Source organism: Electrophorus electricus, chromosome 1, assembly GCF_041902795.1.
Source record: "Electrophorus electricus isolate QZ-2024a chromosome 1, ASM4190279v1, whole genome shotgun sequence".
Lineage (NCBI taxonomy): Eukaryota > Metazoa > Chordata > Actinopteri > Gymnotiformes > Gymnotidae > Electrophorus > Electrophorus electricus.
Genome location: NC_137497.1, coordinates 2,022,573 through 2,037,173, shown reverse-complemented (window position 1 = coordinate 2,037,173; position 14,601 = coordinate 2,022,573). Strand labels below are relative to the sequence as shown.

General features: G+C 41.1%; 1 protein-coding gene and 1 long non-coding RNA gene across 5 annotated transcripts in view; one reads left to right on the top strand and one right to left on the bottom strand.

Annotated features, from left to right (window-relative positions):
* The window catches only part of LOC145656914 (NLR family CARD domain-containing protein 3-like), an 81,431-nt gene that overhangs the window by 60,964 nt on the left and 5,866 nt on the right, over positions 1–14,601 (bottom strand). For both annotated transcript variants that reach the window (XM_081709875.1, XM_081709904.1), the window contains exons 4-6: positions 3,894–4,001; positions 3,673–3,780; positions 1,721–1,828 (exon numbers count right to left, since the gene is read on the bottom strand). In XM_081709875.1, coding sequence (XP_081566001.1) covers positions 1,721–1,828; positions 3,673–3,780; positions 3,894–4,001 — 324 coding nt within the window. The remainder of the gene's footprint in view (positions 1–1,720; positions 1,829–3,672; positions 3,781–3,893; positions 4,002–14,601) is intronic.
* On the top strand, positions 6,955–14,503 carry LOC145659086 (uncharacterized). 3 transcript variants are annotated; one of them, XR_014125097.1, is made up of 5 exons: positions 6,955–8,538; positions 9,676–9,752; positions 10,005–12,768; positions 12,954–13,245; positions 13,355–14,503. It is a non-coding gene; the product is annotated as an uncharacterized LOC145659086 (long non-coding RNA). The 3 variants fall into 3 exon arrangements; XR_014125092.1 differs by having other exon boundaries at positions 10,005–12,812; XR_014125108.1 differs by lacking the exon at positions 6,955–8,538 and adding an exon at positions 9,179–9,539 and having other exon boundaries at positions 10,005–12,812.

The following is a 14,601-nucleotide window of genomic DNA, read 5'->3' as shown; positions in this document are numbered from 1 at the left end:
CCATCTGTTACATGATGTCGAATATAAAACATATGTAAACACTGATATTAACAGGGTGGGAGAACAATACAAATGGTTATACTACAGATACACACACACACACACACACACACAACACAAAGGATCAGTGTGTGGATGATATACTACAGATACACACACGCACAAAGGATCAGTGTGTGGACGCTATACTACAGATACACATAAGAGCAGTGTGTGGGTGCTAAACTACACACACACACACACACACACACACACACACACAAGCAGTGTGTGGGTGGAGGCCTACACACACACACACACAAACACACAAGCAGTGTTTGGGTGCTTTGGGTGCTATCCTACAGATAAATACACACAAAAAGGAGCCGTGTGTGGCTACTATAACACACACACACACACACACAGACAAAGGAGCACAGTGTGGATGATATACTACAGATACACACACACAAAGGAGCAGTGTGTGGATGCAATACTACAGATACACACACGAGCAGTGTGTGGGTGCTAAACTACACACACACAAGCAGTGTGTGGGTGGGCCTACACACACACACACACACAAGCAGTCTGTGGGTGCTATCCTACAGATAAATACACACACAAAAAGGAGCCGTGTGTGGCTACTATAACACACACACACACACACACACACACACACACACACACACAGACAAAGGAGCAGTGTGTGGATGATATACTACAGATACACACACACAAAGGAGCAGTGTGTGGATGCAATACTACAGATACACACACGAGCAGGGTGTGGGTGCTAAACTACACACACACACACACACAAGCAGTGTGTGGGTGGGCCTACACACACACACACACACCCACACACACACAAGCAGTCTGTGGGTGCTATCCTACAGATACAAACACACACAAAAAGGAGCTGTGTGTGGGTGCTATACCCCCCCCACACACACAAAGGAGCAGTGTGTGGGTGCGGGTCTACACACAGACATAAACGAGGAGTGTGTGGGTGCTATACTAGACACACACACACACACAAAAAGGAGTAGTGTGTGGATGCTATAGCAAACACACACACAAGCACACAAAAAGGATCCGTGTGTGGGTACTATAACACACACACACACAAACAAAGGAGCAGTGTGTGGATGCTATAGCAAACACACACACACACACACACTCACACACACACAAGCAGTCTGTGGGTGCTATCCTACAGATACATACACACACAAAAAGGAGCCGTGTGTGGGTGCTATACCCCCCCCCCACACACACACACAAAGAAGCAGTGTGTGGGTGCAGGTCTACACCCAGACATAAACGAGGAGTGTGTGGGTACTATACTACATACACACACACACACACACAAAGGAGCAGTGTGTGGATGATATACAACAGATACACACACAAAGGAGCAGTGTGTGGATGCTATACTACAAATACACACACAAAAAGGAGCCGTGTGTGGGTGCTACACTACAGATACACACACGAGCAGTGTATGGGTGCTAAACTACACACACACACACAGACACATACAAAGGAGCAGTTTGTGGGTGCTATAGCAAACAAACACACACACACACACACACACACATACAAGCACACAAAAAGGAGCCGTGTGTGGGTACTATAACACACACACACACAAACAAAGGAGCAGTGTGTGGATGCTATACTACAGATACACACGAGCAGAATCTGAAAGAATACGAGTGTGTAATGCGTCACTCACTTTGGGTCAGAGGGCACAGGTCCATTGCTGAATGCAGGAGGACGACCCATGGACCAATCACTCTTCATAGACACACAGCTGGGTGTTGGAGACTCTGCTCTCTTTAACCTGATGAAGATGAGGAACTCACATCAATATATGATTACAAAATTTAAAACACAATCCATCTGTTACATGATGTCGAATATAAAATATATGTAAACACTGATATTAACAGGGTGGGAGAACAATAAAAATGGTTATACTACAGATACACACACACACACACACACACACACAAAGCAGCAGTGTGTGGGTGCTATAGCAAACACGCACACAAGCACACAAAAAGGAGTCGTGTGTGGGTACTATAACACACACACACACACACACACACACACACACACACACACACACAAAGGAGCAGTGTGTGGATGATATACTTCAGATGCACACACACAAAAGAGCAGTGTGTGGATGCTATACTACACACATACATAAGGGCAGTGTGTGGGTGTTATACTACAGCTGTGTGTCAGGAGTGTGTGCTGCATGTGTTTCCTTCACCACACCTGAAACAGTCGTGATGGCAGAATACTGAACACACTGTAATGGATTCAGTTCCTGTCATGGTACGGCCCACCACGTGCACTACTGACTGTTCACTACTGACTGTTCACTACTGACTGTTCATGGTGTTTGTAACCACGCCCCCTTCTTAGCACACACCTGCACTGGTTCATTGTGCCAGTTATGTATGTAGGTAAACCCTGTTGGTGTGAACTTCATTGTACATCATTATTCATGTTAGATATATACATACATATACATGTTAGTGTTAGTGTGCACTGTTAGATATATACATATACATGTTCATATACATATACATGTTAGTGTTAGTGTGCACTGTTAGATATATACATATACCCGGTTCATATACATATACATGTTAGTGTTAGTGTGCACTGTTAGTTATATACATATACCCGGTTCATATACATATACATGTTAGTGTTAGTGTGCACTGTTAGATATATACATATACCCGGTTCATATACATATACATGTTAGTGTTAGTGTGCACTGTTAGTTATATACATATACCCGGTTCATATACATATACATGTTAGTGTTAGTGTGCACTGTTAGATATATACATATACCCGGTTCATATACATATACACACACACACAAGCAGTGTGTAGGTGGAGGCCTACACACACACGAGCAGTGTTTGGGTGCTATCCTACAGATACATACACACACAAAAAGAAGCCATGTGTGGGTACTATAACACACACACACACAGACAGACACACACACACAGACAAAGGAGCAGTGTGTGGGTGCTATACCCCCACACACACACACACAAAGGAGCAGTGTGTGGATGCAATACTACAGATACACACACAAGCAGGGTGTGGGTGCTAAACTACACACACACACACACACACAGACACACACACACACAAGCAGTGTGTGGGTGGGCCTACACACACACACACACACACACACACACACACACACACACACACACACACACACACACAAGCAGTCTGAGGGTGCTATCCGACAGATACAAACACAAACAAAAAGGAGCATTGTGTGGGTGCGGGTCTACACACAGACATAAACGAGGAGTGTGTGGGTGCTAAACTACACACACACACCCACCCACACACACACACACACAAAAAGGAGTAGTGTGTGGGTGCTATAGCAAACACACACACAAGCACACAAAAAGGATCCGTGTGTGGGTACTATAACACACACACACACAAACAAAGGAGCAGTGTGTGGATGCTATACCACAGATACACACACACACAAGCACACAAAAAGGATCCGTGTGTGGGTACTATAACACACACACACACACACAAACAAAGGAGCAGTGTGTGGATGCTATACTACAGATACACACGAGCAGAATCTGAAAGAATACGAGTGTGTAATGCGTCACTCACTTTGGGTCAGAGGGCACAGGTCCATTGCTGAATGCAGGAGGACGACCCATGGACCAATCACTCTTCAGAGACACACAGCTGGGTGCTGGAGACTCTGCTCTCTTTATCCTGATGAAAATGAGGAAAGTGTTGAGTAATTACATACTTCACTACATCTCATTTATCCTGAATATTCCCTCTTCCTGTTTCCTCAGATTAAGTGCTGATGGAAAGCTCCTCACTTTGGGTCAGAGGTTCCTCCTCCACTGCTGGAATTATGAGGCTCCATCATGGAGTTGTTCCTCTTCACACACACACAGCTGGACACTGGAGATGCTGCTCTCTGCTTCCTGTCAACAGTTCATACACACAGAGTGAATCACACTGAATAAATTCCTGACAAAATTGACATCAACATATTAAAAATGAAGTACACACTGATATTAACAAGGCAGGTGGACAACTGAAATAGTGATGACAGCAGAACACTGAACACACTACTGGATTCAGTTACATATTCCACTAAATACATAAATAATGTTATACTGAATATATTTAAAATTCCCTTTAAACACACAAAAGCTGTGCACCATCACTTGTATGTTTTTCTATTTTAAAGAAATTAAATAGCAAATCCCCATAATAAGTAATCAACTTTCCCAGAATGCTTCCCACAGGAGATGTAATGTTTCCACACAGTGGGAACTGAAGTCTGGATGCTTTCAAATGTATTAATGAATTAATATTATACAGTTCCCATTTGGTGAGCGATTTTGTAAAGATTTTCAGTGCTGGTTCATAATTCCCAAAGCCCTGTGGAGACCTTCACTGTGTCTGTGATATTTGTTCTCACGGACTGCTCCGCCCCCGTAAGTCACGTGGTGCAGGGGCCACGCCCCCGTGATGACGCGCACCTCCCCGGGTTCAGCGTTGAGTTTGTCCGTCTCTTTAACCCGCCAGTGCGCATCTCAGTGTTGGTCGTTGTTAGCGGCATGTTCGTATCCATGTTTGTGCAGCCAGTGTTGTGGTTAAGAGTGTTTTTGTTCCCTGTTAATGTAACGTGTGAGTGCCGCCCTTGTCTTAAATGTTTAATGTCACTAAATGTTTCACAAAGTGGAGGGAGTCTGTGCGTCTCACTCGTCACAAAAGTTACACACAGTACTACATGTAGTGAAATATTGTAGGACTGTCTGTTGCCATGTGAAACAGACTACATAAAATAGATACAAAGTGGAAGAATAAGAACATATAAAAATACAGACACATAAAAAAGTTGTATGAAACATACATGTGGATGAGAACATAAAGCTCTCATATATGCGTCAAAGTTCCCTCAGGCCCTGGAGTGATACTCTGAGCACTCAGATACCGTAACAGACCGTATATATGTGCACATTATGTTGGAGTGATGCTCTGAGCACTCAAATACCGTAACATACCGTATATATGTGCATATTATGTTGGAGTGATACTCTGAGCACTCAGATACCGTAACAGACCGTATATATGTGCACATTATGTTGGAGTGATACTCTGAGCACTCAGATACCGTAACAGACCGTATATATGTGCACTTTATGTTGGAGTGATACTCTGAGCACTCAGATACCGTAACAGACCGTATATATGTGCACATTATGTTGGAGTGATTCTCTGAGCACTCAGATACCGTAACAGACCGTATATATGTGCACATTATGTTGGAGTGATACTCTGAGCACTCAGATACCGTAACAGACCGTATACATGTGCACTTTATGTTGGAGTGATACTCTGAGCACTCAGATACCGTAACAGACCGTATATATGGTCACATTATGTTGAAGTGATACTCTGAGCACTCAGATACCGTAACAGACCGTATATATGTGCATATTATGTTGGCGCGTTATTCTGACGCGTAATGGCCCAAATATGTGCACACTAGCCGTCAACTGCCAAAGCACCAAATAACACCATTTAGCAACCAGCTTAACCAGTATGTAACACACCCAATGACAAATAAATTCAAGTGTAATTTCATTATATTTACACTGAATTCTCAATTTAAATTTACTTGATTCAAAGCTTTTCACTGCATACGGCACATTAATCTATCGAGAACACATGTATTTATACTAGTGATGCATACGGTGTGTTAATCTGTGCATGAGCTTGTGCACCAAGCTCAGTGGTTAAGGTACTTGACTTGTAATTGCAAGGTTGGTGGTTCAAGCCCCACCACTGCCAAGTTGCCACTGTTGGGTCCCTCAGCAAGACCCTTAATCCTCAATTGCTTGAGTTGTACTCAGTCAGAATTGTAAAAGTGTCAGGTAAATGCCATAAATGTAATGTTCTACTCACTCACATTCCCCCACACAGACGGGTCTATATAGAACACTACACAGGGTACACATTAGTGAGATGACAGACAGAATCTATCAATGCTAGTCTGTGAAATAGATCATTGTGACATTTCATCATGGAAACTATCTGGAACAAAGTGGTGCAGCTGCATTGAAGTAAGACACTATAGTGATGATTTATAGTTTCAGTTGTGTTATGCTGTGACTTTAATAATACACAACTCTATAGCTATGTCCATGTTCCCATTATGTCAATCAAAAACTACAGAGTGAAATTCTGTAATGCTTATTTCTTCAGCACAAGATTTGTTTATTCTGTTTCTTGTTGCATTAACATTCTGTCACTGTTACTTTTGGGTTCAGCCAAAATAGTGATACTGAACCTGACAACATGTCTGTTATATGCCCTTAATCAGTGTACATCAGTTGTTCACTACATTTACAGTACACTATAGGTGGTGGTATCTTTGTCCTTAATCAGTGTACATCAGTTCACTACATTTACAGTACACTATAGGTGGTGGTATCTTTGTCCTTAATCAGTATACATCAGTAGTTCACTACATTTACAGTACACTATAGGTGATGGTGGGAAAAGTGAGGCTTTGTGAAACATTGAGATGTTCGAAGCAGTTGTGTTGAAAATAGTTTCAAGGTCTCAAAAGTGTAGTAAAGACTACTGTAGGGGACTGGGATGAATGGCACTGGTTGGCTTTATAACTGTGTTCAACCTGGTCTGTTGGCCAGAACACTTAAAGCCATACTGAGTTCAAAGGTGTAATAACAGTTATGGGCTTTGATGTTACAGAACTGAAGTAGAGAATAGGATAATAATGCTAAGAGATCAAGCACATACAGATATTACTTTAAATGTCAATGTTGCTTGTAAATGACAACCTGCACAATACACAGAAAAGCCTTTTACAGTCGATTGTAATGTCTATAGTGAGCTGAATATACAGTAACTGGTGCTTGGGTGCCATCTAGCGGCAAATCTCTAGAACTGACTCAGTGACTTGATAAACCAAGAAATGCAGTGACACAACTAACATTTAAACTACTGATTAAACCTCCTAAACTCAAGGACTGATACACAAAGGAAGTACATCTCCCAGCTGATATGAAACAAAGTATTACCAGAGGAGAGATGTGGTAAATGCTAAAATATGAAACTAAACCTACACAGAGAGCTCATGGAGTAACGTGTCTGCTCTTTAATGATAACTCTAAACATCAACTAACACTGCCTTTTCCTAACAAAACACCACCATAAAAAGAAGATGCCTGACTTACATTTTATCAGTAACACAGAGTCTCTGGGTTTAACACAAACAGAGTTTTACTGTGTGGGTAACACTCAGCACTGCAAGAAATGACGTCTAAACGCACGCAACCGTACAACCGACATCTTTAACCAATGACACAGAGTTTAACTGCATAATCCACTAATATCTTTAGCCAATGACACAATACTGAACAAATATAATATAAAGAAAAACAAAATTAAATAATATTCATCATAATTCGTCCATCACGTCTGGGCCTGTTGAACAGATACAATCTGACATGATCTCCACAGTGGCCACTTCTGCCAACATCTTGATAATTTTTTTCTGTAAAAAACAAAGAGTAACCTACTCTGCCTAGATATTATTCTGGTCGGTTATGCCAGGCTATCGATACATATGATCAATAAATATTTCAGAGAAATTACCATACAACCACAACAAAGGATGCTTGTTTTCTGTTGTGTTCTGTAAGGCTTTTAAAATTCTTGGTATCTATTTAATTAACTTTCTGTGTGGACCATATTTCATCTATGGCAGAAGGAAGTGTTGTGAATATAGATAATTATGATTATGGATAATGAAGTTCAATAAAGTAAAATAAAGGAACATCTCATTTATTATAATATTTATATTTTAAAATGTTAGTTGTTCTGCTGTTTTGGGTCTGAGTCGGCTTGTTTTCTTCCCAAATTACCTCCTCAGTCTTGGAAAAGATTCATTCACAGTGAACACTTGTTGCTGGCATACACAGGTGTTTTTACCATTATATAAATGTGTGGATATACAGCACATCACTCCTGTCAGTAAACCAGAGGATCTCTCTCTACATACTTTCTATATATTAATGTCACTGTATCTATAACTACTGCTCACTGGATGTCTCTCACTAGCCTATTAGTCAATATGTCCTCTCAATAACCTTCTATCTAGACAACACTAAATCTCTCGGTCTCTCAATTCTCTATTCTCACAAAACCCCTCAAAGTTGGGGTGTGTTTTCTTGACTTCTAAGCATTCATAGAGTGTGTGACTGAGACAGATCTGTGATCAGGGTTGTTTCAGACACTGTCAGTCAAAGCCAGGAGCAGCAGCTACTGTATAACACCTGTAGAAACACAAGCTTAGTTCACCTGTGGTCACGTGACATGGCCGTTTTGAGCCACACTTCGGATCAGCGTTTCAAAAACGCTGCGCTTCAGGAACTCGAAACAAGCGTAGAAACGTCCGTGTCGACCGTCCCATCCTAACTACAGGTAACACTACAGCTAATGAACTATACAGAGAATCTGAACTGTCCACTGAGAATGTGGACAACACTACAAAATGGCTGAAACTGAACAGAAACTAACTGTAAAAAACACACATCACAGCAGCAACGTTACGGCTTTACAGCGACTTTAGTCCAGAAGAGTTTTAACTGGGACGATTTGGAAAGATCACTGACTAACTACGACTTAAAATCCAGATTTACAATAACTGACCACATATATCTGACCCCGTTAAGTTATTTTTAATATAACTGCGCAATCGTGCTGCGCGTTCGCCATTGCAGATGCGTAGCGTTAACTTCCCCAGGATTTTAAACTTTACATTTAATCCACTTTTAGGTGAACCTACGATTTAAACACAGAACTACGTACTTACAAAACACGTTGTTTAAAGTGCACCGACATCGCATTTTATCAAACAGAATGAACTTACCGTGAAATATTTTAAACGCGCGTATCTCCAATCCGCCCAACTAATGGTGACATTTCAGAAAATACTTTCGTTTTCTAGAGAAGGGAGAGACTACAGGAACTCCAGCGGGTAAGTAAAGGGCGGAGCACATGTCAATCACTTTCAACTGAAGCCAATTACACAACCGATTTATGATGTCAGTCATTTTTATTAAGCCAATCAGCAGCCAAAGTTAACTGTCCGTCATTTTTCTGCAGCCAATGACTTGTTTTGCGGCAGCGCTGAGAGTAAATCTCCACTATGTCGCATTAGTTACCTCCATATAACATTAATACAGAATACTCCGCAATATAAGACAAATATAGGAGTTCTAAATAAGCAGATTATTTTGTAGACATAGAACATAGAACACAGAACACATAGAACAGAACACATAACACATAGAACACAGAAAACATAGAACACATAGAACACAGAACACATAGATCACAGCCTAACAGTAGTAGAACAGCAGTAAATCTGTATTTGCGTTGCTTTAAATGCCCTGCAGAGGAGATAAAGATACAAGACAACAGTAAGAATAAATAACAGTATATATAAATAACTACTCGGTCATGATATTATGACAAAATTAAATTTGTCAATTTCTTTTGAAAAGGGAAAACTGTCAGTGCCTGTGAAGTGTGGCTATTCATTTTTTGATTCTACAGATAGCGACCCTCAAGTACAGATCCCTGACTACCTGAGAGTCGTTCCAAAAAGGTTGTGGGCTGAACACAAGGACCAAGTGAGCTTTATAAACTGAACCATATCAGGCTAAATTACTAACAGTAGCTAGTGTGCTTCAAGCAATGTCCTCTTTCTCGTGAAAAGGAAGCAGACATTGTGGCTGTTATGAATTCACTGAAACAGCAAGGTGTGATTACACTTGTTAATCTCCTGCCACTCACAACCCTTTTATTGTTGGTGATTTACGTTCAGCCTTTTTCTGCATCCCTGTGCATAAGAACACAGCCTATTTTTGCTTTCACTTTTAAAGGAAAACAATATTCCTGGACTCGGTTGCCGCAGGGTTTTCTGGATCCTCCTGCTGTCTTTGCCGCCGCTGTGCGAGACTCCCCATCCTCACTGATGCTACCTGAAGGCTGTACGGTGCTACAGTACACAGATGACATTATACTGACTGCTGAAAATGAGCACACGTGCAGAGAGGTTCAACAAGGCTGCTGACACATCTGGCTGATGCAGCTTCAAGGCTGCGCTTGATAAACTGCAATACTGTCAAACAAGGTCTAATTTTTATTGTTTATTCTGTCTCAAGGAAGTCGCAAGAATCACATACAGGACCGTATACAGGACCGCATACAGGACCGTATACAGGACCGCATATACAGGACCGCATACAGGACCACATACAGGACCACATACAGGACCGCATATACAGGACCGCATACAGGACTGCATACTGGACTGCATACCAGACCACATACAGGACTGCATACAGAACCTCATACAGGACTGCATACAGAACCTCATACAGGCTGTCAAGGCATTCAAAGTACCAGCCACAAAGAGGGGCATGATGTCATTCCTGGGTCTGATCTACTATTGTTGTTCATGGAGACCAGACTGTTCATTCCATGACAAGATCCTGAGACAGAGCTGCAGTTCAGATTCTCCTAACACTGTCACATGGACAACTGAGACAAACTAGAAACAAAACAGGGGACAGTGAGGCCACAGAGTGGCCATCGGACTGTACTGACACCTTCATCTCACATATTGTAGCCACTGACCCGTGCTGGACCGACGTCGCTATAATACAAGAAAATAGTGAACAAGCAGATATTGACTTTTGGAGTGCAAATAAGTGCACTTGAGGTACTGAAGGCTTTCTTACCTGACCCGACGGCCACACTGCATTAACTAAATCTTGTTTAGCATTTCTCGTGTGACATTTTCATGGTGTCTGTCATGTCGGGGGTGATTGATAATATTAACAACAGATTAACTAAAGTAATGCAACAGAGAGGAACACAGCTTCAGTTTTTAATCCTTCAACACCTCTAGTGATATAGTTAACAATAATAATAATAATAATAATAATAATAATAATAATAATAAATCCCTTTTTAACTACCTCTCCCTTGTCACGGTTGGTCATCCAGTAGGAGGGACACGCCCACTCCTGCTAGGGATCACACAACGGCCCTGCTCTAAATCACCTATTAATTGTGTTCACCTGATCCTTATTTCCCTTCACCCCCTATTTAAACCCAAGACAGCACTGCACATTAGCAGACTACAGAGTTATGAGTCTCTACAAGACGCAACATTTCCTAGAGAGAGCTAGACTTGTTGTTGTTGTTGTTGTTGTTGTTTTGATAGTGCTTTGGGTCTTTACTTTCTATGTACGCTAAAGAGCACTTCCTCACAACCTCACCTTTCACTCCCTCTGTGCCGCCCACGTCACACCCTTCATTCATACATACACACATACGCATACTCACACTCTCTCTCTCACTCACACACACACCTGTCCAGTGGAAGTTTATGGCATAGGGGAAAGTGTATGGGTAGGTGTGTGTGAGAGGATGTGATTGGCTGTGTGTAAGTAAATGCACCGTGATGGTGCAGTTAGCAAAAAGCTGTTTTATTACATACACACCTACAGGCTGTGTCTGATTCCATACTGTACAGAAGTTTTATGCTTGCATTTTATCAGTGATGAAAATGTTAGTCTGGAAAAAAGGTGAAAAATTAAAGCCAGCCTTAACCTCATTGGTCTGTGTGATCATTTGTGTGTTGTGATTGGCTAGTCATCATTTTGGTTCCTGTGTACATTAGTTGGTCCATTTCTTCTTCCTTTCTCTTTGTCCTGAATGTGTTTTATTTGGAGTATGTGATGTGTTTTGATATGAATTTGTAACAGTTTTATGAAGACTGACGTCGCTGCTGTTGTAAACCAGACAGCTCCACAACCTTGATCTCTGACTTATGTCCTTTGTTCTGATGTGTGGGTGTATCCGTGGATATTTAGTGGATTATTTGATCATTTGAGCTGTTTATTTTATAAAGATTCAATATGTGCAATATGTGCATTTTACACAAGCTTGCCATCCCAATACTCCACATTCCTGCCGTAAAAACACTGCAATGTCATATTTTGAATATGTTGCAAAGTGTTTTCCAAGAATATCACAGAGTGAATTGATCATTTGCTTTGTGTTTTTTATGCCATTTTAAAAAGATACTATAGTGAACTGATCAGCTATTTGCACAATATTGCTCAATATTTTATCCACCTTCCTAAGAAAGTGATCTTTATAAATGTAGTGGATTTAACAGAAAAAATGGAAGGTTTGAATTTCCAAAAAATAAGACTTTTCTCTTCTACATATGCTTTAACACATACTTTCTTTAGGTGCATTAGACCCAAGATATGTTTAAATAAGCTGAATAACATGTTTATTTTAGATTTTCATTGTGTGAACTAAAGGAGCGAGAAACTTCCTCTACGGATGATGACAAGATGGAGGTTCGTGCCAAGCCTTCAGTGCAGACTCACCGGAAACCTGCTGAAACTTGTGACTTGTGGTTTCCGTTTCTGCTTTTCTGCTCAGTTCCACAGGGGGTTTGTTGTCTTGTATCTAAGACAGTAATGTCACTCTATAGATTTCCTTACACAGAGAGCTGTTTGACACCAGAGTGTTGACTAGCTGATATGTTTACAAATAAATAAACCCACCAAAGTGGTGGGTAGCTAGTTAATATGTTTACAAATAAATAAACCCACCAAAGTGGTAGGTAGCTGATATGTTTACAAATAAATAAACCCAACAGAGTGGTGAGTAGCTAATATGTTTACGAATGAAACATTGGCTTGGGATTTGGTCAGCTAACGCTAGCTAACCTACGGGCTACTCTGAACACTGATGTCTGATTTATTGAATGCCTTTTTAAACTCCACTTTCTTAATCTTTTTCAGTTCCTGTATCGACCTTCTCTTCAGTAAAGGGGAATCTTCATGACGATGCTACTCTCCCCTGCACTCAGATGTGTTCTGGTCTGGTCACATGGACTGTGTTTGATAAACAACTTGACATTCTGGATCAGTGTAACCAGACATTCTGTCAGTCAAAGGAGGGATTTTACATGTCATATGATCAGTACCTGAAGGAAGCTCCTCAGCATCACTGATGTTGATTACACTAAGAGGAACTGGTACACCTGTGAGTGTGATGGTGTAGACATCTGTGATATGGGTCTATGGATAGAGGGTAAGGGTTTGTTCTCTCAGTCTTTGCTAACGAACCCTTAATCATTTAGTTTTAATAGTATGTATTACATTTGAGCCCCTTTAAAGTTACTGATGGTTTTTCTTTTCAGCATTGAGTTCTTCAGTTCAGATCAAGCCCATTGAAAATCTGGTGCTGGATTTGTCCATATCAGAGTCAGTGGAGATTATTTATAACAGCACAGGTGCAGCTGCTCCCTCTAGTGGACAAATCTGCACAGTGGCTGGACACTCACTGAAGTGTGAACCTGAATACACTCAGAGAGCGTCGCTCATCTCTGCTGTTGAGCTGAGAGGAACCGCACCATCTGATAGTGGATCATTTACATAATCAGAGACACTAAGAATGAAGAGATTATTCAAACATAAACAGTTACTGTGGAAGGTAAGTGTAGTTATTGTGATTTTAATGTTATCTAGAATTACTTTATGTTGGGAAGGAGGGTGTGAGTAGTGTCAGTAACTTTTCATGCACATCTGTGGTTCAGTATTAGTTTGACTATAAATGCCGGGATCATGTGAACAGTGTGGACTGAGTGTAATAGTTTGAGGTCTTGGTCTTAATTGAGGTGCTGTTTATCGAAGCATATCCCCACTAAAGCATGTGATGTTCACTGGACTCTTTGAGGTGGATTCTCAGATGGACACTCTTAGATCCAGCCATTGATGTTTTACAGCACTTTGTGTGATGCCTGCTTACTGATACCAAAACAATTATGAGTGATTGAGTGATGAGTGAGAATTCAAGTGTCTGTATTTATGAATGTATGGAAACAGGGATGTCAGGAGGGTGGCCAATCGTTACAGTGTGTGTATGTCCAGCAATGGTTGGTGCTCTTTCCTGGTCTTAACCTCCTCCCCTTCCTCTGCACTGGTGCACTCCCCCAGGGGGCTGTGGTTTCTGATAGCGAGAACACTGTAAATTCGCTGATGCTTCTCATCAGTCTGTGTGTGATTTGAGTGCAAAAGCTGATTTCTGTCTGTAAAGTGTTCTTGAGTTTGAGAAAGGTGCTAAATAAATGTAGCCGACTAATAATAATAATTTTATTTCTAGTGTGGCTTATGTGTTTTTTTAGTTTGGCCTTGTCTGCCTGAAGCTCAATCCCTCTACATACGACCCTCAATAAATCAACAAACACTTCACCCTCAGTATCACTGTTCAAGTATCTCAGTGCTGTAGCACCTGAAGCCCAGACCAGGTGATAACACAGGGAAGGGCAAGACACCCCATACGCCATCATAAATATAATCCCATAATCCATTATAATCCTGTTTTTAGAGGGAAACAAGGAGGAGTTGTGATAATGTAGTTCATGTAGTTCTCAATAACTGAATTATA